Source organism: Denticeps clupeoides, chromosome 1 (genome assembly GCF_900700375.1).
Source record: "Denticeps clupeoides chromosome 1, fDenClu1.1, whole genome shotgun sequence".
Taxonomy (NCBI): Eukaryota; Metazoa; Chordata; class Actinopteri; order Clupeiformes; family Denticipitidae; genus Denticeps; species Denticeps clupeoides.
In genome coordinates, this window is record NC_041707.1 from 40,712,775 (window position 1) to 40,736,998 (window position 24,224).

The 24,224-nt window shown below is 40.1% G+C and overlaps 1 protein-coding gene and 1 long non-coding RNA gene across 5 annotated transcripts; both read left to right on the plus strand.

Moving 5' to 3' along the window:
* On the plus strand, nucleotides 1–18,774 carry LOC114792995 (fibronectin-like). Of its 4 annotated transcripts, none has more exons than XM_028984576.1 (26): nucleotides 1–308; nucleotides 519–622; nucleotides 1,229–1,260; nucleotides 1,619–1,666; nucleotides 1,744–1,998; nucleotides 2,084–2,338; nucleotides 3,130–3,387; nucleotides 4,648–4,695; nucleotides 4,772–5,026; nucleotides 5,123–5,377; nucleotides 6,169–6,426; nucleotides 7,602–7,649; nucleotides 7,727–7,981; nucleotides 8,078–8,332; nucleotides 9,124–9,381; nucleotides 10,607–10,654; nucleotides 10,731–10,985; nucleotides 11,082–11,318; nucleotides 11,866–12,123; nucleotides 12,687–12,950; nucleotides 13,121–13,171; nucleotides 15,731–16,027; nucleotides 16,280–16,573; nucleotides 16,680–16,874; nucleotides 17,776–18,045; nucleotides 18,460–18,774. In XM_028984576.1, the coding sequence occupies exons 1-25, from the start codon at nucleotides 198–200 to the stop codon at nucleotides 18,006–18,008; spliced, it is 4,827 nt and encodes a 1,608-aa protein (XP_028840409.1). In that variant the 5' UTR covers nucleotides 1–197; the 3' UTR covers nucleotides 18,009–18,045; nucleotides 18,460–18,774. The 4 variants fall into 4 exon arrangements, with proteins under 4 accessions (XP_028840409.1, XP_028840417.1, XP_028840425.1 ...); XM_028984584.1 differs by having other exon boundaries at nucleotides 17,776–17,969; XM_028984592.1 differs by lacking the exons at nucleotides 16,680–16,874; nucleotides 18,460–18,774 and having other exon boundaries at nucleotides 17,776–18,441.
* A 3,282-nt stretch (nucleotides 18,775–22,056) lies between these two features.
* LOC114794215 (uncharacterized) lies at nucleotides 22,057–24,202 on the plus strand. Its single transcript, XR_003750321.1, has 3 exons — nucleotides 22,057–22,077; nucleotides 23,288–23,392; nucleotides 24,055–24,202. It is a non-coding gene; the product is annotated as an uncharacterized LOC114794215 (long non-coding RNA).
* Nucleotides 24,203–24,224: the final 22 nt, after the last annotated feature.

Here is a 24,224-nt window from a genome sequence, read left to right on the forward strand (position 1 = left end):
CAGAGCACCCAAACCTCCTCTACGGCCCGTAAGGACGTAACAGTTATGAAGACAGCCACAATAATAACTGATTAGAAGCTACATGTTACGGCAGGACACCGGTCACATGACTGAATATTTAAAAAGCTGAAGTGAAAGTGCTCAGACCAAACTAGAACGGGGGAGTGAATCTTTTCTTCATTACGAAGAGGTCGACCATGGAGCCCGATGTGCTCTTCACCGATAAAGATGTGAATGAAACAGAGAAAAAGGAAATCAAGAATTCTGGAGGTGGAGGCTGTTCGGATGGAGAAAAAGTAGCTCAACAGGTAATGATATAATGAACAGAGAGCAGATCTGAGGATATTTTCTGCAGGAAAAAACCTGTCTGATTGCAGCATGTCACGATACAAAGAACTTTTACTGTTACTGTTACTGTTGTAGGCTGTACTCGGGCTTTATAGAACTAGAATACATGAGGGTTTATATATGAGGCTATATGGGGTTCACATGGACCATAAAATGCATCATATTTACAGGTTAACGTTAAACAGCATGACAGTAATTTCTGTACAATGAGGGAACCTGTGGAACGTGAGAGCATCAATGCTGAAGAAGAGGAGCGCGCAAAAGGAGTTAAAAAGTGAGTCCAGCTGCACACAAAAAAAATAACAGCGCCATCAACTTACAACTTAAATAGAAAAAGTGAAAAACCAGCGAGGTCCATGTTGGTCCGAGTCTTTTTCATGACGGTGGGTAAATCAGGGGTGACTCCTGCCCCCCATATGAGTTCTGTTTGAGTAATAAATCTGTCTCAAAATAGCACAGGAAAGGTGTGTACATTTTTTTCATGAAATGTATGTAATTTAGCAATTTTTTTAATGAACCTGAACCTGCTGTTTAAAAAATGCCTAACTTGAAGTTTTGATTAAACTACAAATCTACACCCAAGAGCGGTCACAGTCAGACAGTCAGTGTAGAGATACAGACGTGGACCTGGACTGACCGACACTATTTAGACCGAATCTGCACATCCAGCGATGGCCTCGTGTTTGCTGGGAAGGTGTTGAAGGTTCTTGTGAAGTTCTTGTTGGATTCACAGTTTTTATTCTGACATGCTTTATCAGTGCCTCTTAGTTGTCTATTATAAAAGGTCCACATTAATACTTATATGTGAAAATATATGTAATATGTGTGTGTGTGAAACATGATCAGGTGTGATGTTGATTTTTTTTTTTTATTATTTTAGAACTTGTGAATTCAAAAATGATTCAGGAACAGGTGAGATCAGATTTACTCTGGTACTTCAGCTTCTGAAAATTCTGACTGCAGCATCATGTGCAGAAGTCAAAATTTACAATCAATGGGTTTTTGTGCAAAACATTCTGACCCTGAAAAGCCCACTTTTGTATATTCCAGACAGAGTCTGCATTTGAGAACAGCAGAATGAAATAACGTGATTATCAGTATCATCAACAATAACTTAGTATTAAAATATTAGACAAAATTGAAACTGCAGTGAACTACAATGAATTGATGAAGATAAAAACGTTTTGAGAAACATTTCACAAAATTTATGTTAATTTGAAGTTGAGGGGTTGCTATGTAAACTGCTGAGATACATTCTATAATATTTTAGGTGCCTCACTAGCAGAAGAAGGGACCAATGAGGCTTTAACATGGTCAGGTAAGGCAGCCTGTCATTCATTCACACTCATAAAACTGGATTAAAGGCCCATTTAAGTAAAAAATTCCTCTCTTCAGATCTGCGTCCTGCTGGTCCAGTCCGTTTCAGCAGCGTGAGGTCCGATTCTGTCGTTCTGAACTGGGAAGCTCCTGCAGGACTGACTGGAAACCAGAAGTTTATGGTGAAGTGGGAGCAGAAACAGAAACTGGTTTCAGGTTCAAGTGCTGAGATCCAGGAACTCACACCAGGAGAAGAATATGAATTTACAGTAGAACCTGAATATGGGAACCAGAGTCCATATCACACCACATCCGCAATAAGAGGAAAAATCCGTATGTTCCAGTTGTATTGTTCTGACTTCTGATCTCCATAAGAAATACTTCCATATTGCCAAGTTCTTATTTCTGCATTTTCCAGGTCTTCCTCTTGTGATCAATTTCAAATTGGAGAACACCTCCATGTGTGTGCAGTGTGAAGATTCTGAACATCTAAGCAGGCATCAAAAATTCAAACTCAGTTGGGGAAAGAAGGGGGAACTGAAGTGTGTGGACATTCCAGGCTTAAATACTGAGTTTCAGAATGTTGAACCAGGAGAGGAACATGAATTTACTGTCTACATGCTCAGTGATGACGACAAACCAATTATGTCTGCATCTAAAAATGTATTGACAGGTACTGTGTAATGCAAATTTGATCAATACTAATTACCACTGAATAAGGTTTACATTTACATTACATTTACATTTACGGCATTTGGCCGACGCCCTGATCCAGAGCGACTTACAACGTGCTTTTATGTTACAATCAATGAAGTGATCAGTTCTGGTTCACTAGGACTAGGACCACGAATACAATCATTTTATTCACTCTGTTGTAGTTTCTATACAGAAGTCAGACAAGAAGGTTACAAGTTAATCTAAATATTCTTTAAAGAGGAAGGTCTTGAGCTGCCGTGTGAAGGTGCTCAGTGACTGAGCTGTTCTGACCTCGAGGGGAAGTTCATTCCACCACCGAGGGGCCAAGACGGAGAAGAGTCTAGATGAGCGTCTTCCTTTTACCTTCAGAGATGGAGGGACCAGGCGAGCAGTACTGGAGGCTCGGAGTATACGAGGTGCAGTGCGAGGTGTAATAAGGGCTGTGAGGTAGGATGGTGCTACTCCATGATTGGCTTTGTAGGCCAGCAGCAGTATTTTGAACCTGATGCAGCTACTGGGAGCCGGTGGAGGGAACGTAGCAGAGGGGCGGTGTGGGAGAATTTGGGAAGGTGCAGCTGCGTTCTGACATCAGTTGTAGAGGCTGGATGGCATTCAGAGGTGGACCAGCTAGAAGGGAGTTACAGTAATAATTCATGTTCATATTTATGTTCATGTTCAGCTGCTAAACTTACCCGCCACGTCTTTTTCTCCACCCACTGCACTGGATGATACTTGTTAATAAATTGCTTTGTATTTATGTTTTAATAGAAATCGCCCCTCCTGTAGATGTGAAGTTGTGCTCTGATGATGGAACTGTCTCAGTGTCATGGAAGAAACCTGCAGGACTGAACGCTGCATCGTACCTCGTCTCCTTGTACAGTAATAAGATGCTGATGAAGAGTTTATACACCCAGTCTCTGAACTGTTCTTTCCAAGTTCACCCTGACAAGAAGCACATGATCAGCATCGAGACTGTACTGAAAAATGGCAAAAAGAGCAAACCTGTCGAAATTACCCCCTATAAAGGTGAGCTGGTGCAGTCATACAGCAAAGCATGATTTTCAGTATGTTTCAGAGACGTTTCTCCTTTACATATTGCAATAATTTTATTAAAACCATTAGCATCTGTGTTATTTTTTATTTATAAATCTGGCAAAAAGTTGTGTAACTTTTTATGATGTAGAAGAATTTAATAAAATGTATATATTAAATTAATGTTATTTTTAATTACATTTTTTTAAATAGAAAAATCTGGGAATAACTTGTGTAACTTTTTATGATGTAGATGCATTTAATTAAATGAACTCAACACTTTTAACAGAACATTGACCTCACCTTGAGTTTTAACATGTAGACTGTTAATGACACAAACCACCAGGATAAATGAAGCAGCCTGCTCACTGCAATAATACTGATGCTAGTTCCCTCACACAATTATTCAATCAGAGGAGAAGACTCCTTCTTTAGAAGAGTTCAGGTTCAAAAAGGATTTTGTTCCAGCCACAATCAGAAAAGAAATTTGGAGACCATTATATTATATTATATTATATTATATTATATTATATTATATTATATTATATTATATTATATTATATTATATTATATTATATTATATTATATTATATTATATTATATTATATTATATTATATTATATTCAGTTTATAATTCAGTTTTTACGTTGATCACAGGACAGATTTGCAAATCTATTGATTTGAAGCTTCTTGTGGTCACTAATATTTTTTTGCAATATGTAGTATATAATGATTTGCATATGTTAACTAAGTTCATAAGTTAACCCTGCTAACACGTTCAAGTGGGGACCATACAAGAGACAGGTAATACAGTAAAGAAATAAATACAGTAAAGAAGTAAAGAAAGAGTAAAAACCCTCACCAGGATTTTGTACCAACCTTGTAGACACAAACAGCTGTGTGGGGGTGGTTATGTTTAAGGAATTTTAAGGAACGTGTTCCTGTGAGAAGTTGAAATAACTCTTGTAATGTAAATGTAATGTAAAGTGTGTATGTAATGGTATTGCATATGTAAAAGGTACTAAGAACAGCAGAATGAAAAAATGTACTGATGCACCCAAGCAAGATCATAATCAGTATCATCAACAATAACTTAGTATTAAAATATTAGACACAATGGAAACATTTATGTAACTGCAATGAATTGATGAAAATAAAAACATTATGAGGAACGTTTCACAAAGTTTATGTTAATTTGAAATTGAGGGGTTGCCATGTAAACTGCTCACTGAGATACATTCTATAATATTTTAGGTGCCTCACCAGCAGAAGAAGGGACCAATGAGGCTTTAACATGGTCAGGTAAGGCAGCCTGTCATTCATTCACACTCATAAAACTGGATTAAAGGCCCATTTAATAAAAAATTCCTCTCTTCAGATCTGCGTCCTGCTGGTCCAGTCCGTTTCAGCAGCGTGAGGTCCGATTCTGTTGTTCTGAACTGGGAAGCTCCTGCAGGACTGACTGGAAACCAGAAGTTTATGGTGAAGTGGGAGCAGAAACAGAAACTGGTTTCAGGTTCAAGTGCTGAGATCCAGGAACTCACACCAGGAGAAGAATATGAATTTACAGTAGAACCTGAATATGGGAACCAGAGTCCATATCACACCACATCCGCAATAAGAGGAAAAATCCGTATGTAGCACATGTTCCAGTTGTACTGTTCTGACTTCTGATCTCCATAAGAAATAATGGCAGAGTTTTAGAAACACTTATTTCTGCATTTTCCAGGTCTTCCTCTTGTGATCAATTTCAAATTGGAGAACACCTCCATGTGTGTGCAGTGTGAAGATTCTGAACATCTAAGCAGGCATCAAAAATTCAAACTCAGTTGGGGAAAGAAGGGGAAACTGAAGTGTGTGGACATTCCAGGCTTAAATACTGAGTTTCAGAATGTTGAACCAGGAGAGGAACATGAATTTACTGTCTACATGCTCAGTGATGACGACAAACCAATTATGTCTGCATCAAGAAATGTATTGACAGGTACTGTGTAATGCAAATTTGATCAATACTAATTACCACTGAATAAGGTTTACATTTACATTACATTTACATTTACGGCATTTGGCCGACGCCCTGATCCAGAGCGACTTACAACGTGCTTTTATGTTACAATCAATGAAGTGATCAGTTCTGGTTCACTAGGACTAGGACCACGAATACAATCATTTTATTCACTCTGTTGTAGTTTCTATACAGAAGTCAGACAAGAAGGTTACAAGTTAATCTAAATATTCTTTAAAGAGGAAGGTCTTGAGCTGTCGTGTGAAGGTGCTCAGTGACTGAGCTGTTCTGACCTCGAGGGGAAGTTCATTCCACCACCGAGGGGCCAAGACGGAGAAGAGTCTAGATGAGCGTCTTCCTTTTACCTTCAGAGATGGAGGGACCAGGCGAGCAGTACTGGAGGCTCGGAGTATACGAGGTGCAGTGCGAGGTGTAATAAGGGCTGTGAGGTAGGATGGTGCTACTCCATGATTGGCTTTGTAGGCCAGCAGCAGTATTTTGAACCTGATGCAGCTACTGGGAGCCGGTGGAGGGAACGTAGCAGAGGGGCGGTGTGGGAGAATTTGGGAAGGTGCAGCTGCGTTCTGACATCAGTTGTAGAGGCTGGATGGCATTCAGAGGTGGACCAGCTAGAAGGGAGTTACAGTAATAATTCATGTTCATATTTATGTTCATGTTCAGCTGCTAAACTTACCCGCCACGTCTTTTTCTCCACCCACTGCACTGGATGATACTTGTTAATAAATTGCTTTGTATTTATGTTTTAATAGAAATCGCCCCTCCTGTAGATGTGAAGTTGTGCTCTGATGATGGAACTGTCTCAGTGTCATGGAAGAAACCTGCAGGACTGAACGCTGCATCGTACCTCGTCTCCTTGTACAGTAATAAGATGCTGATGAAGAGTTTATACACCCAGTCTCTGAACTGTTCTTTCCAAGTTCACCCTGACAAGAAGCACATGATCAGCATCGAGACTGTACTGAAAAATGGCAAAAAGAGCAAACCTGTCGAAATTACCCCCTATAAAGGTGAGCTGGTGCAGTCATACAGCAAAGCATGATTTTCAGTATGTTTCAGAGACGTTTCTCCTTTACATATTGCAATAATTTTATTAAAACCATTAGCATCTGTGTTATTTTTTATTTATAAATCTGGCAAAAAGTTGTGTAACTTTTTATGATGTAGAAGAATTTAATAAAATGTATATATTAAATTAATGTTATTTTTAATTACATTTTTTTAAATAGAAAAATCTGGGAATAACTTGTGTAACTTTTTATGATGTAGATGCATTTAATTAAATGAACTCAACACTTTTAACAGAACATTGACCTCACCTTGAGTTTTAACATGTAGACTGTTAATGACACAAACCACCAGGATAAATGAAGCAGCCTGCTCACTGCAATAATACTGATGCTAGTTCCCTCACACAATTATTCAATCAGAGGAGAAGACTCCTTCTTTAGAAGAGTTCAGGTTCAAAAAGGATTTTGTTCCAGCCACAATCAGAAAAGAAATTTGGAGACCATTATATTATATTATATTATATTATATTATATTATATTATATTCAGTTTATAATTCAGTTTTTACGTTGATCACAGGACAGATTTGCAAATCTATTGATTTGAAGCTTCTTGTGGTCACTAATATTTTTTTGCAATATGTAGTATATAATGATTTGCATATGTTAACTAAGTTCATAAGTTAACCCTGCTAACACGTTCAAGTGGGGACCATACAAGAGACAGGTAATACAGTAAAGAAATAAATACAGTAAAGAAGTAAAGAAAGAGTAAAAACCCTCACCAGGATTTTGTACCAACCTTGTAGACACAAACAGCTGTGTGGGGGTGGTTATGTTTAAGGAATTTTAAGGAACGTGTTCCTGTGAGAAGTTGAAATAACTCTTGTAATGTAAATGTAATGTAAAGTGTGTATGTAATGGTATTGCATATGTAAAAGGTACTAAGAACAGCAGAATGAAAAAATGTACTGATGCACCCAAGCAAGATCATAATCAGTATCATCAACAATAACTTAGTATTAAAATATTAGACACAATGGAAACATTTATGTAACTGCAATGAATTGATGAAAATAAAAACATTATGAGGAACGTTTCACAAAGTTTATGTTAATTTGAAATTGAGGGGTTGCCATGTAAACTGCTCACTGAAATACATTCTATAATATTTTAGGTGCCTCACCAGCAGAAGAAGGGACCAATGAGGCTTTAACATGGTCAGGTAAGGCAGCCTGTCATTCATTCACACTCATAAAACTGGATTAAAGGCCCATTTAAGTAAAAAATTCCTCTCTTCAGATCTGCGTCCTGCTGGTCCAGTCCATTTCAGCAGCGTGAGGTCCGATTCTGTTGTTCTGAACTGGGAAGCTCCTGCAGGACTGACTGGAAACCAGAAGTTTATGGTGAAGTGGGAGCAGAAACAGAAACTGGTTTCAGGTTCAAGTGCTGAGATCCAGGAACTCACACCAGGAGAAGAATATGAATTTACAGTAGAACCTGAATATGGGAACCAGAGTCCATATCACACCACATCCGCAATAAGAGGAAAAATCCGTATGTAGCACATGTTCCAGTTGTACTGTTCTGACTTCTGATCTCCATAAGAAATAATGGCAGAGTTTTAGAAACACTTATTTCTGCATTTTCCAGGTCTTCCTCTTGTGATCAATTTCAAATTGGAGAACACCTCCATGTGTGTGCAGTGTGAAGATTCTGAACATCTAAGCAGGCATCAAAAATTCAAACTCAGTTGGGGAAAGATGGGGAAACTGAAGTGTGTGGACATTCCAGGCTTAAATACTGAGTTTCAGAACGTTGAACCAGGAGAGGAACATGAATTTACTGTCTACATGCTCAGTGATGACGACAAACCAATTATGTCTGCATCTAAAAATGTATTGACAGGTACTGTGTAATGCAAATTTGATCAATACTAATTACCACTGAATAAGGTTTACATTTACATTACATTTACATTTACGGCATTTGGCCAACGCCCTGATCCAGAGCGACTTACAACGTGCTTTTATGTTACAATCAATGAAGTGATCAGTTCTGGTTCACTAGGACTAGGACCACGAATACAATCATTTTATTCACTCTGTTGTAGTTTCTATACAGAAGTCAGACAAGAAGGTTACAAGTTAATCTAAATATTCTTTAAAGAGGAAGGTCTTGAGCTGTCGTGTGAAGGTGCTCAGTGACTGAGCTGTTCTGACCTCGAGGGGAAGTTCATTCCACCACCGAGGGGCCAAGACGGAGAAGAGTCTAGATGAGCGTCTTCCTTTTACCTTCAGAGATGAAGGGACCAGGCGAGCAGTACTGGAGGCTCGGAGTATACGAGGTGCAGTGCGAGGTGTAATAAGGGCTGTGAGGTAGGATGGTGCTACTCCATGATTGGCTTTGTAGGCCAGCAGCAGTATTTTGAACCTGATGCAGCTACTGGGAGCCGGTGGAGGGAACGTAGCAGAGGGGCGGTGTGGGAGAATTTGGGAAGGTGCAGCTGCGTTCTGACATCAGTTGTAGAGGCTGGATGGCATTCAGAGGTGGACCAGCTAGAAGGGAGTTACAGTAATAATTCATGTTCATATTTATGTTCATGTTCAGCTGCTAAACTTACCCGCCACGTCTTTTTCTCCACCCACTGCACTGGATGATACTTGTTAATAAATTGCTTTGTATTTATGTTTTAATAGAAATCGCCCCTCCTGTAGATGTGAAGTTGTGCTCTGATGATGGAACTGTCTCAGTGTCATGGAAGAAACCTGCAGGACTGAACGCTGCATCGTACCTCGTCTCCTTGTACAGTAATAAGATGCTGATGAAGAGTTTATACACCCAGTCTCTGAACTGTTCTTTCCAAGTTCACCCTGACAAGAAGCACATGATCAGCATCGAGACTGTACTGAAAAATGGCAAAAAGAGCAAACCTGTCGAAATTACCCCCTATAAAGGTGAGCTGGTGCAGTCATACAGCAAAGCATGATTTTCAGTATGTTACAGTGACATTTCTCCTTTACATATTGCAATAATTTTATTAAAACCATTAGCATCTGTGTTATTTTTTATTTATAAATCTGGCAAAAAGTTGTGTAACTTTTTATGATGTAGAAGAATTTAATAAAATGTATATATTAAATTAATGTTATTTTTAATTACATTTTTTTAAATAGAAAAATCTGGGAATAACTTGTGTAACTTTTTATGATGTAGATGCATTTAATTAAATGAACTCAACACTTTTAACAGAACATTGACCTCACCTTGAGTTTTAACATGTAGACTGTTAATGACACAAACCACCAGGATAAATGAAGCAGCCTGCTCACTGCAATAATACTGATGCTAGTTCCCTCACACAATTATTCAATCAGAGGAGAAGACTCCTTCTTTAGAAGAGTTCAGGTTCAAAAAGGATTTTGTTCCAGCCACAATCAGAAAAGAAATTTGGAGACCATTATATTATATTATATTATATTATATTATATTATATTATATTATATTATATTATATTATATTATATTATATTATATTATATTATATTATATTCAGTTTATAATTCAGTTTTTACGTTGATCACAGGACAGATTTGCAAATCTATTGATTTGAAGCTTCTTGTGGTCACTAATATTTTTTTGCAATATGTAGTATATAATGATTTGCATATGTTAACTAAGTTCATAAGTTAACCCTGCTAACACGTTCAAGTGGGGACCATACAAGAGACAGGTAATACAGTAAAGAAATAAATACAGTAAAGAAGTAAAGAAAGAGTAAAAACCCTCACCAGGATTTTGTACCAACCTTGTAGACACAAACAGCTGTGTGGGGGTGGTTATGTTTAAGGAATTTTAAGGAACGTGTTCCTGTGAGAAGTTGAAATAACTCTTGTAATGTAAATGTAATGTAAAGTGTGTATGTAATGGTATTGCATATGTAAAAGGTACTAAGAACAGCAGAATGAAAAAATGTACTGATGCACCCAAGCAAGATCATAATCAGTATCATCAACAATAACTTAGTATTAAAATATTAGACACAATGGAAACATTTATGTAACTGCAATGAATTGATGAAAATAAAAACATTATGAGGAACGTTTCACAAAGTTTATGTTAATTTGAAATTGAGGGGTTGCCATGTAAACTGCTCACTGAGATACATTCTATAATATTTTAGGTGCCTCACCAGCAGAAGAAGGGACCAATGAGGCTTTAACATGGTCAGGTAAGGCAGCCTGTCATTCATTCACACTCATAAAACTGGATTAAAGGCCCATTTAATAAAAAATTCCTCTCTTCAGATCTGCGTCCTGCTGGTCCAGTCCGTTTCAGCAGCGTGAGGTCCGATTCTGTTGTTCTGAACTGGGAAGCTCCTGCAGGACTGACTGGAAACCAGAAGTTTATGGTGAAGTGGGAGCAGAAACAGAAACTGGTTTCAGGTTTAAGTGCTGAGATCCAGGAACTCACACCAGGAGAAGAATATGAATTTACAGTAGAACCTGAATATGGGAACCAGAGTCCATATCACACCACATCCGCAATAAGAGGAAAAATCCGTATGTAGCACATGTTCCAGTTGTACTGTTCTGACTTCTGATCTCCATAAGAAATAATGGCAGAGTTTTAGAAACACTTATTTCTGCATTTTCCAGGTCTTCCTCTTGTGATCAATTTCAAATGGGAGAACACCTCCATGTGTGTGCAGTGTGAAGATTCTGAACATCTAAGCAGGCATCAAAAATTCAAACTCAGTTGGAGAAAGATGGACATTCCAGGCTTAAATACTGAGATTCAGAACGTTGAACCAGGAGAGGAACATGAATTTACTGTCTACATGCTTAGTGATGATGACAAACCAATTATGTCTGCATCAAGAAATGTATTGACAGGTACTGTGTAATGCAAATTTGATCAATACTAATTACCACTGAATAAGGTTTACATTTACATTACATTTACATTTACGGCATTTGGCCGACGCCCTGATCCAGTGCGACTTACAACGTGCTTTTATGTTACCATCAATGAAGTGATCAGTTCTGGTTCACTAGGACTTAAACCACAAATACAATCATTTCATTCACTCGGTTGGAGTTTTTCTTGCATAAGCCAGACTATAAGATCGTTTTCTCTAAAGAGGAAGGTGTTAAGCTGCCGTTTGAAAGTGCTCAGAGACTGAGCTGTTCTGACCTCGAGAATTTGTGAAGGTGCTGCTGTGTTCTGTATTAGTTGTAGAGGTCGGATGGCATTCAGAGGTAGACCAGCTAAAAGGGAGGTACAGTAATACTTCATGTTCATAATTATGTTCATGACCCGCCACGTCTTTTTGGTCTTAAATAGGATGATATAAACTAAAGATTTTTTATTTAGTGGTAGCTCCACCTGCTCTTCTGGATGATATTAATTAATAAATTGCTTTGTATTTTGTTTGAATAGAAATCCCCCCTCCTGTAGATGTGAAGTTGTGCTCTGATGATGGAACTGTCTCAGTGTCATGGAAGAAACCTGCAGGACTGAACGCTGCATCGTACCTCGTCTCCTTGTACAGTAATAAGATGCCGATGAAGAGTTTATACACCCAGTCTCAGAACTGTTCTTTCCAACTTCAACCTGACAAGAAGCACATGATCAGCATCGAGACTGTACTGAAAAATGGCAAAAAGAGCAAACCTGTCGAAATTACCCCCTATAAAGGTGAGCTGGTGCAGTCATACAGCAAAGCATGATTTTCAGTATGTTTCAGAGACGTTTCTCCTTTACATATTGCAATAATTTTATTAGAACCATTAGCATCTGCGTTATTTAAATTATTTTAAATGTATAAAAATGGCAATAAGTTGTGTGACTTTTTATAATGTAGATGCATTTAATAAAATGTATATATTAAATAAATCTAATTTTTTTTCTAAATCTGAACCATGCATTGTTGGAAAGTTCTTGATGGAAAATTTGATTCAACAAGGTTGGAAACAAATCCTGGTCAGGGTTCTTAGTATTTGGACCTGGATTACCCAGTTCTGGGTTCTAAAAAAATCACATCTATAGTGAGGTATACAGCACATTCAAAGTTGTGTATGTCCTGTATGAAATATTCCTTGTTTTAATTAAAGCGCTGAAGTAACAGTGATGCTCCTGTAATGAGAATCAGTAATATTGTCCCTGTTCTCTCAACTCTTCTGACTTTAACCTGATTTTACTGGTTTCCATCATGGACCAACACAGAACAGGGTTTTATTTCATTCTTCTCTTTTCTACAGGTCAGGTTCCTGCACCAGAGAATCTTTCTGTGGAGGTGAACTCACCATCAGTATCAGTAACATGGAGAAAACCACCAGGAGTAGATCAGGTCTCATACCTGCTGTCCTACGGAAGTAAAGGAGAAGAAGAACAGACCATTTCTACAGAGTCTCTCCAATATTCTCTAGATGATCTACGGTTTTGTTCAGAGTACAAGATCAGGGTCTGTACTGTACTGAACAACCTTCACCACAGTAAACCTGTCTACAAGAACATCAGGACAGGTAAGAAAATTAATTTGTGCAAATGCAACAAAATGAAGCCTTCTACACTTAAAGATTGGTTATCTGCTCAAAATGAACAATGGAGTCAATTTTGAAAAGTTCACAGCATGCTCATCCTAAATATGAAAGTTGTGAGCTAAACCACTCTGTAAAACATTCTGTACTCTTAGGTGCTCCAGTGCAAGGAAAGAGCACGGACTCAGCTTCTGTCAATCAGCAAGGTAAAAACAGCTATGATTTCTTCCCAGCCAACATGTTCATGTGGGGCCATATGGGTTGGAGATGGGCTGGTCTGGTCTGCCCAACTGGGTCCCAGTTAACTTTGTCCGGGGGTTCCATGGTGGCCCCATGTGGGCAAGACCAGATGGGCAGCAAAAGTCACCCCTGATTGTAAAAGACTAGGACCAACATGGACCTCACTGGCTTTTCTGTTTTAAATGGTAAAGCTTGTTTGTCAGTTTTATACTTTGGATTGGAACTGATAAAACTACCTAATTTTCAGGCTGAAGTTAAAAAATTATTTAACACATGAATGAATTAAATTAAGGTATCTAATACTGTCATGGGCTGGACATGGCCCATCCTGTCCGCCGTCTGCAGACACCCGTCACTCCTGTCAGTCTCCGGTACGCCCCGCTGGAAAGTTCACCGCTTCCCTCGTCTCGGTTAACGCTGGGAGAACCTGAACTGCGCGACCGGTCTCCTCGACCCCACGGTAGCTTTCGTAGGCCATCGAGGTCCGGTCGCACGGATTCGTCGGTACTCCCCCGCCTCCGGAATCGCCAGGGGGAACATGGACCGCGTGACAGATCCTCTCGACCCCACGGTAGCTTTCGTAGGCCGTCGAGAGTCTGTCACGCTTGGGGAACTGATAAAACATGACATGGATCATGGTGGGGAACGGCTGCATCTACATTCTGTCACGGTTGGGCTGGACATGGCATGAAGGAGGACGCAAACGCACAATTTCACATGACAGGGGTTTAATACAAACTAAACGAACATTACACGAGACGAACATGAAACTTCGCTCCGAAACTTCGGTACGGAGTCACCCTTGCCGGTCTGGATCATGACAAATACAGCTTAGTATCAAATATAATAACTTTACTCTTTTATCAGTGCTGAAACATGAACAGAACAAGGCCCGTGTAGGTTTCATCTAGGGCCCCTGTAAAGCCCACCTGGAGCCACCATGGAACCCCTGGACAAACTTAACTGTGACCCAGTCCATATACAACCCATATGAGCTCCATATAAACATGTTGGCTGGGTTAAAAGTGTAACCCAGCAAACAAGATGGGAGGTAGAAGGGTGGTAGTAGCCTTACATGGGTATTTCTTGACTATGAACCAGAAGACCCAGGTTCAAATCCCGCTTACTACCATCTTAACCCTAAGTTGCTCCAGGGGGGGACTGTCCCTGTAACTACTGATTGTAAGTCGCCTGAAGTAGAAAAAAACTCTAAATGTGAGGCTCTTTCTCTGCCTGTAATTATTAAAAATAAAGCTAGATTTAATCTCTTTAAACTAAAATTAAAGATAAAATGTTCTCAACACTTTTGTCAGAACATTGACTTCACCTTGAGTTTTAACATGTAGACTGTTAATGACACAAACCACCAAGATTAATGAACCAGCCTGCTCACTGCAATACTACTGATGCTAGTTCCCTCACACAATCATTCAGTCAGTGGAGAAGACTCCTTCTTCATGTTCCACAATAAGTGACCACAATAAGTTCATCTAAGTATTCTCCAAAGAGGAAGGTCTTGAGCCGCCGTTTGAAAGTTCTCAGTGACTGAGCTGTTTTGACCTTGAGGGGAAGTTCATTCCACCACCGAGGGGCCAAGACAGAGAAGAGTCTAGATGAACGTCTTCCTTTTACCTTCAGAGATGGAGGGACCAGGCGAGCAGTACTGGAGGCTCAGAGTAAACGAGGTGCAGTGCGAGGTGTAATAAGGGCTGTGAGGTAGGATGGTGCTACTCCATGTTTGGCTTTGTAGGCCAGCATCAGTATTTTGAACCTGATGCATGCAGCTACTGGGAGCCAGTGGAGGAAGGTAGCAGAGGGGCGGTGTGGGAGAATTTGGGAATTTTGGTAGACCAGCTAGAAGGGAGTTACAGTAATCTAGTCATGAGATTACTGAACCAGTATTTGGGTGGCCTGTGTTGATAGATAAGGGCGGATCTGTCTGAAATTGTAGAGAAAAAAATCTATATGAGCAGGAAAGATTGGTAATGTGAGTCGAGAAGGAGAGTTGCTTGTCTATAGTTACTCCAAGGTTGCGTGCAGTAGAAGAAGCAGAAATATGAGACTTGTTCAGGTAGATAGCAAGAGCCTGATGAGGTGAAGAATCTGCAGGAATTAATATTAATTCTCATCGGCGCCAGTGCTGGGTCTTCTTGCCCTGATTTTTGTTTTACATTTGTGAAGCCCACCTAAAACCCACATGGGGCCACCATGGTCCCCACCAGCTCATATCGCACCCAAATGGGCCCCACTTGAACGTGTTGGCTGGGAGGGTTACCAGATCTCCTCTTTTCCTTGATCATGTCCAGTCGGCTGTTTGAGGTAATTAAACAATTGTCACTTCATGGGATTCCTACAAGTATGTTCATGATAGTAATAAAACAGCGTTAAAGATATTCTGGCAGTGTTCACCCCCTGCAGCTACAATCTTCACTATAGTGAACAGTCTGGACACACCTCTGGACTCGAGACAAAACATCTGCAACTTGTTCACATTTGTTGTTCTAATGTGATTTTATTTGTTCCAGCTCCTCCAATGCCACAGAACTTGACTGTGTCCTCAGTTTCTGCTACATCTGCTAAACTCAGCTGGAGTCTCCCTGATGAGGTGGGAGGGTACTTCTGGAGTAAACGGGGGAAGAAGGTTCCATATAGTTTCTTGATCTCCTACCACAGTGAAAAAAGTGGGACAAATCAGTCCTCAACAGGGGACAACAGTACAGAAATCACTGGTCTGACACCGTATACGGAGTACACTGTCAGTGTTCGTACTGTGAACAGACATGGAGTACAGAGTTCACCTGCTTCTTCACGCTTCTACACAGGTACACATCATAATCTGCTCATTCTCAACTAAGGAAATTACATTTTTGAGAAGGGGTGTAAAAAAGTATTAAGGTTTACGGTCAGGGAAATAGCATTAAAATATCAGAATAAATGGAAATTAAAACATAGAAATCCTGTTGTAAATTTTCACCAGGACATTTCAGTGTGTGTGTGTTACTGAGCATGTAAACTGCAGCAGCTGTTTTAAATGAATGATTAATATACGGGTATTTTTTCTTTCTTTATTTCAGTTCTACCAGCTCCAGAGATGTTGACTGTGGTCTCAGTTTCTGCTACATCTGCTAAGATCAGCTGGATTCCACCACATGGGATGGATCAGATTGCACCCAGTTTCCTGATCTCTTACTGGAGTAAAGAGAGTAAACCAGATAAACCATCTCTACAAATTCATAAGTCCATCTCTACAAATTCATCCAGCAGAGAAATCACAGATCTGAAACCAGACACTCCGTACACTCTTACTGTCGGTACTGAGGTTAAACACGGAGGGAGGAGTCAACCTGCTACTGTTACCTTCAATACTGGTAAGACATGTACTCTGAAGAGACATTTTATAAAATTATTCCCATTTGGATTCCCTATATTTCCTATATGGAATCAACTGTGTAAATATACCATTTCCTCCCACAGAAAAAATGAGGTTTTATACCAAAAATGTTGGAAAACTTCCAATCCAGAACACACAGTCTTTAAAGGAACTTCTAACTAGAAATGATCTGGTAGAAGTGAACTCTGTGGAGAAGTGTGATGTTGTCCTGGTTTTCTGTCTTGTTGTGTCTCGTGCTGGAACAGACATTGAAGCAGCTCTGGTAGAAATAAATAAAGGTACCGAATAATTTAGTTTTAATCTACACAGTAAAAATGCCCGAGTTAAATTAACAGAGTCAGACGTGGGAAATCCTGTGGCAAGGAGTAAAAACCCTCACCAGGACTTTTCACCATTTTACACTTAGCGAGTAACGGACAACAGCGGACCCATAATCAGAAGGATCAGCCAGTTTGAATCCTGAGCTGCCGAGGTGCCACTGAGCAAAGCACCGTCCCCACACACTGCTCCCCGGGCACCTGTCATGGCAGAAATGTTCCATCAAATGGTTTCCAGCAGTGTGTAGTTCAAGTTTAGAGAATAAATTAGCTAAATTACATGAATTTAATTAAACCAATTTACATGATAAAAGTTACATTTCTTTCTTCTATGGTTCAGAGTCGCCCTATACTATACAACTATACACTTGTCACGACTACGGACTTACGGGGAAGCGCAGAGGTGTGACATGCTGGGACGGGGGTTTTATTATAAATGAACAATAAATACAAATAAATGCGACAATTTAACTTAAATAAAGAACATAAACTTGCCCGCAAGCGTGTGGCGATTGCCAGAACTCAAAATACATAAACAGTTGCAAAGGTCAAGTTCACTACCATTCACCAGAGTTCACGAAAATGTCTTCCCTTCCGAAGGGGCGGAAATGTCTAGCTTTTAAGCGCTGTCAGGATTGGCCACCGGTGATGAGCCCAGCTGCAGTCAATCCTGACAATACTGCTGGAAACATCTTGATGGAACATTTTTGTTTCAAGGTAATCCTGGTGAGGTTTTACTCTTTGGGCCTGGATTGAAAAACATGGAAAATGTAAAAAACAAGAGAAGGAACCAAAACTGTTTCACACCACTGTAAAAATGTAATTCCAGCTGTGTTATAATAACCACACACATTTCCCCCAGAAACCAAACCAGCGATCCTGGTGGTGATGCACCACACCTTAAGTAGAGATGTTTTTCCAGACAGCAGCAGATTCGTTACAGGAGAGCAAGTTCTGATCACAGTGGACTGTCTTTTCCAAGAGGATCAGGGTCTGCTGAGATGTAAACAGAACGACACGTCGTTCACACAGATTCAGAACATCCTGGCACATCTGGTAAATAAATTTACACCCAGCAAGCAAGATCATGTCTAGATGGAGGAATGATACCACACTTCCTTGGTGTTTATAGGTAAATCAGCATCTGAAAATGTATTATTTGAAGATTTATAATTTACACCTACGACATATACACTTGGTATGGAAAACATGCTCAGTGTTTGTCAGATTTATCTATTCCAACCCTATTTCTACTTAATCTGAATAAGATTGTAAGGTTTCAGTGACTGACTTGACCAGCTGCTGACTTGATCCACCGAAATGAACAAATGAATTTCAACTTGATTTAGTTTATTATTGTGGGACGGTAGTAGTAAGACACTTGGAGAAAGGTATCTGGTAAATGCTGTAAATGTACCTCGTGTCCTGCTCTGGATTGGTTTCAGGATGGGATCAGATGTGCTCCTGATGTGGATCAAGTGGTTATGTAAAGTAAGCGAGAACCTGCTGCTTAACACTTAAGTGAAAGTTTCTCCTGTTTCCTCAGACGTCAGCGATGCGTCATGGTGAAGCTGAGGTCCCATAAACCAGTGTGGAGAAAACACATTTGTTCTCCATCTGTTCTGTAATAATAACCTAGAACCTGCTGGTGGTTTTGAAGTATGTATCTCAGTTTAAGCTGGAAGACAAGAGGGTCATACAAGGAAGTGATTTATTAACTAATATTACATTTTTCCATCCAAGATTTTTTTTCTGTCCATTGTCACCACCTTTAATTCATCTCTGGTGAAGCACTCTGCATTGGTGTTGGAGATGAGAAGCAAACATGTTTGTGTTTGATTTGAACCTGAATGTCTGTATGTTGTGGTGTAAAGTTCAGGGTTAATCTTTGTGGACAATGTGTTTGGTCTACAGCAGTATATTCTTCTGTTTCTGTCTTCAGTTCTCCTGAATTTTCCTCTTTGTGATTATTAAAGTGTTTGTATTAACTTTAATTATGACTGTGATCATTATGAGAATTTCTGTACCTGTGATTCATGGACCCAGTCATGGCCATTGTGTTCGTTTTTTTTATTTGTATGACCTTTTCTCTTATTGAAATTTATTTTATTGAAAGTAAAAAATAAAGCCTTTCAGAAAGAAATTAACTCTTTTTAGTATATGAGCTTGGCTCCTGTCAATACATCTCATCAATACTGGGATTGGTTTATAAGTAATCAGCATTTAGGAGGTAAGAAAATCTTAAGATCCTTTTGATTTAACACTAATTAGTGTCAGTTTTACAGACTTTACACTGAAAGTGTTAAATTTAACTCTGATTTGGAGTGGGCTTGTATACTCTCTATGCAGTGTTAATTCAACACTGGCAATTTTACTGTCACGACTACGGACTTACGGGGGAAGGAAGCGCAGAGGTCTGACATGCTGGGAAGGGTTTTTATTATTAAATAAACAATAAACACAAATAAAGACTGGCGCGGTGGCCGAAAACAATTTAACTTAAATGAAGAACATAAACTTGCCCGCAGGCGTGTGGCAATTGCCAGAACTCAAAATGATGGAGATGATGGTGGGTGTGTGGCGTGGAGGGGGGTGGACGTCTTCTCCAGCAGGCGGGGGCACTGGTGCTGCGTCCGGGCAGAGGGAAGGCGGGTCGGCGACCGGAGCTGGGAAGGCAGTCCCGGCAGCGCAGTTGCTGGCTGGCGACCTCCCGTCGCCCTCTTCCACCAGCTGTCCCCACACTGCTGGGAGGGACTTGGGTCTCCACGGACCTTGTGACGATCTGGGATGGGCACACTGTCTTCGTCACTCTCGTCATCGTCTGTGTCTCCCTCGTCTTCCTCATACCCCCGGAAGTCACGTGGGTCTTCACGGATGTCGCAACGATCTCGGACGCTCGCAATGGGCGGAGCCATCCCGGCACGACTGCCCAAAGAAAATCAACGTCATAGCCGCTTTCGTCATCCGTGTCCTCCCACCAGTGACTCCGAGGGTCGTCCACCCATTTACATTACATTTACATTTACGGCATTTGGCAGACGCCCTTATCCAGAGCGACTTACAACGTGCTTTCAAGTTACCATCGATGAAGATCGACGGGCAACACCCTGCAGACATCCTGGACCCATGGCGCGATCAGCTCCCATGGACAGTACTCTGGCCATGGGAGGAGCCCAATCCGCGTCTCCCGTGCTCTCGTCGTTGTCGTCCGTGTCGCCCCAGTCCACGGGGAGCCTGGCCAGCAGAGCGCAGAGTTATGATGGATTTGTATTTGGTCACTAACAAACAAGCAAGAATTCTGACTCTCACAGACTTATAACTTCTTCTGTAAAAGGCTCCTCTGTCCTGCACTCATTACCTGTATTTGTCACGATCCGGTCCGAAAAGGGGTTACTCCGATCCGGGATCCGGACCGGAGTTTCACTGTTGTCCTGTGAAACTCCGGTTCGGTTTTCACCTGTGTTAATTGTATAAAGCTGCCCTGTTCGTTTCTGTCCGCTGTCAGGTCTTTAATGTTATGTTCCGTGTTCACCCATGTCAACGTCTCGGACGTTGTTTCGTGATGTCAGGTGATAGCGTCCTTCATTCCTCATCTTCTCGTCACTCTTCGTCCTCCTCTCCGTACACCCACCTCATCATGCCCGCATGGACGTGACAGAAAGACCTGACCGCAACATTAAGACGCCACCTGATGCAGCCCCGCTGAGATCGGAGGAGCCGCGACTCGCCAGGAGGACGCCGCCAGCTTCCTTGTCCCTGGCCTTCCATGGCTTCATTCGCTGCAGGGTCCCGACCCCTGCCTCTCAGTCCCCTGTCTGGTGGCGTTGAAGGTGAGGAGCGGCCATTCAGCGGGGCGAGCCGGAGAGGTGCCGGTACCAAACTGGCCCAAAGCCGTCTGCACTGGACAACCGCCACTCATCCATCTGGAATACCGGACCACTCATTCATTAATTTGTCATTCCTCCCTGTTCATCTCATCTTTTCTCTTCTCGATTCCTCCTATCGTCCACTCGATCCATTAAGACTCTGTGGATGGACTTCCCTCCCTCCTTCATGCACTGCCTTTCCTGGCCCGCCAGGGGTCGGGCCTTAAGAGGGGGGGTTCTGTCATGATCCGGTCCGAAAAGGGGTTACTCCGATCCGGGATCGTTTATACCTGTGTCAGTATTAATGGCACCTGTTTTAACTCATTATCAGTATAAAAGACACCTCTCCACAACCTCAAACAGTCATACTCCAAACTGTGTAAGGACACCAGCAACAAAACTGTAGACCTGCACAAGTCTGGGAAGACTGAATCTGCAATAGGTAAGCAGCTTGGTGTGAAGAAATCAACTGTGGGAGCAATTATTAGAAAATGGAAGACATACAAGACCACTGTTAATCTCCCTTGATCTGGGGCTCCACGCAAGATCTCACCCTGTGGGGTCAAAATGATTACCACATGGGGGGACCTAGTGAATGACCTGCAGAGAGCTGGGTAACAAGTAACAAAGTAACAAAGGCTACCATCAGTAACACACAATGCCGCCAGGGACTCAAATCCTGCAGTGCCAGACGTGTTCCCCTGCTTAAGCCAGTACATGTCCGGGCCCATCTGAAGTTTGCTAGAGACCATCTGGATGATCCAGAAGAGGATTGGGAGAATATCATATGGTCCGATGAAACCAAAACAGAACCTTTTGGTAAAAACTCTACTTGTCATGTTTGGAGTTGCATCCAAAGAGCACCATGTATTTATTCGCAACAAACAACATTTTCTATTTAATTTAGAAATGATTATAAAACAAACAAATAATTTCTTTTTAACTCCTTAACCCTTTTTCAAGTGATATTTTTCATGGGTATTGCGACTTTTATGATAATTTGTAATTAACTTGGCTTCTTGTAGTTTACTTCATTTTAATGTGTGTAATCTTTATATTTTTTCTGTAATGCCTGTCCCTGTTCTTCTTATAATAAAGCTATTTCTATACATATGTGTGTGTGTATATATAATTGCAAGCACTTTCTGAGCTTTCACTTTCCGTCACCTAGAAATGTTAAACAAGTAGAGAAGTATTTAGCTCAAGCCAATCAGGTGATAGCTGTCACATCAGCCCTTTCTAAGGTCTCTATCTCTCTGAGCTTCCCAGAAACAGCAAGACAGCAGACATCATCACAGGTAAGAGTCTCTGTGGCACCATATTATCCTTCTTTAAAGTCATGTTAAATCATTGTGTAATATTTTCTAAGTTTCATGTATCGTAAGAAAGCTTTAAAATGGATGCAGTAAATATAAATTGAAATTGGGGCACATGAAAACATTTACTAGCTAATGTGTCTAGTAATGTAAAGTCAATTATTACATAACCAAGGACACAATGAAAACAAGCATTTTCATTCACAAAACGTCTTGATGAAAATACAGGTAACCCACACATGCGGTAACACTCAACCTGCATACTGCACGAATGACGCCCTTTAGTGGCCCAGATCTGGTTTGGAAAAGATGGGTAATTCAGGTCTGAAGAGTAAAAATCCTCAACCGGAACAATGTTCCATAAAAATGTTTCCAACAGTGAAGAGTTCAACTGCAGAAAAGAAATTAGTAAAATGACATAAATTTAAAACAATTTACATCTTAAAATTTGGACATCTTTCTTGGGTTTCAACCAGATTTATTAGTTAAATTGAATCCATATGGGAAGTAAGAGTCGTCCCTGATTTTACCCAACATTATAAAAATACTCGGTCCAACATGCAACTAAAGTGTCATGGGCAGCATTACATTGCTTGAAATGCAGCATCTTCCTCATAATCCACCAGCATCTCTATCATTTTAAACCTTGGAGTATGTTCTATTAGCTGAGAGAGCTGTCACTCGGTTAGAAAAATACATTTTAGAGCAAATAGGACATATCTGTAGGTAGTCTAGCTTGCGTCACACAGAGTATGTGTCCTCAAACTTGCTCATGTTGAGATAAATTCTTTGTAAATTCTTCGTACCCACAGAATCTTACAGAGGACATTGGTGGCTTCAGGAAACTTGCTGAAATTGCTGAAGTCACCTGAGCACAGCCAAAAACACAAGAGACACTGACCATCATTTTTTTTTGTTGTCTGTGCCAAACATTGTAAAAGCAAAGAAAAAATTCAAAATAAAGTACATTTGTGCAACATATCTAATCAATTTATTTAAATCTACATAATTTTATTTTTGAACAACCGGAACAAAATCCTGTTAATGGTTTTTACACTTTGGACCTGAATTGCCAACCTTCAAGAATAGTACAAGGGATTTGTGACAAGATTTAGTTAAAAGATTAATTTGGTTTAAGAAGAAAAATTAAAAACACAGACATTAATTCAATTATTTTTTACTGTGTACACAGCTCTGACTGGTGTCTGTCCTGAAATATTTCTAGGGGAGTTTGAAATCTGAATTTGATTAGATTTAAACTTCCTTATAAGGCACAACATGGGATCATATCTATCTGGTGAGTGAAAGTTTTATGTAAATAGTTTATGTAAATGTGTGTGCATGCTTTGGTCTGATGTCTGTTGAGAAGGGAAAAGTTAATTGATGCAGCTGAAAACAAGTGCAAGTCTGGCGAGAATGTGAGAGTGCTCTAAAATAATATATATTTTTTCCAATTAAATAAACTTGTTCTAGGATTCACTGCCTCTCACTGGTTTGTGAGGCATTACAATACTAACCCAATTCAACAGATTAATTCTTGGAGAAACGATAAGGCACATAGGTTAATCTTACTTAACTTAGTATTAAGGTTTTTTTTCTAGGCTTTTTAGGAACCTTAAGCTATGTGAAATGGTACAAATAATATATAAAACAATTCAAACTCTGCTGCATTTAATGCATTCCACACAGTATAATACTAATTTGACATGTACTTATGTTTATGTGACTTCTCAGTTTTTGTTTTTTTTTTGTCATTATGGGGTGTTGTGTGAAGGAAAAAATGCCTTTAATCATTTTTGGAATAATGCTGTAAGTAACAACATGTGGAAGAAGTGATGAACTGTACATTCAGATTACATAAAAAACTTCATGTACACAGCAATCATGCAATTAAAAAATACTTTCAATGTTACTTTGACCAAGCTATTACTTTTTACTTTTTTTTTTGTATATTTGCAGGTCTCACAGTGACAGATCTCGAACACATTAGACTATTCACTGGAAAGGATGTGACTCTCAAATGTGAAGTGAACAAAGACAATGCTACAGCACAATGGTATCATGGCAACGAAGAGTTGAACAACAGTGACAAAGTCTGCATGGTCAAAAGAGGGAAAATATTTGAGCTG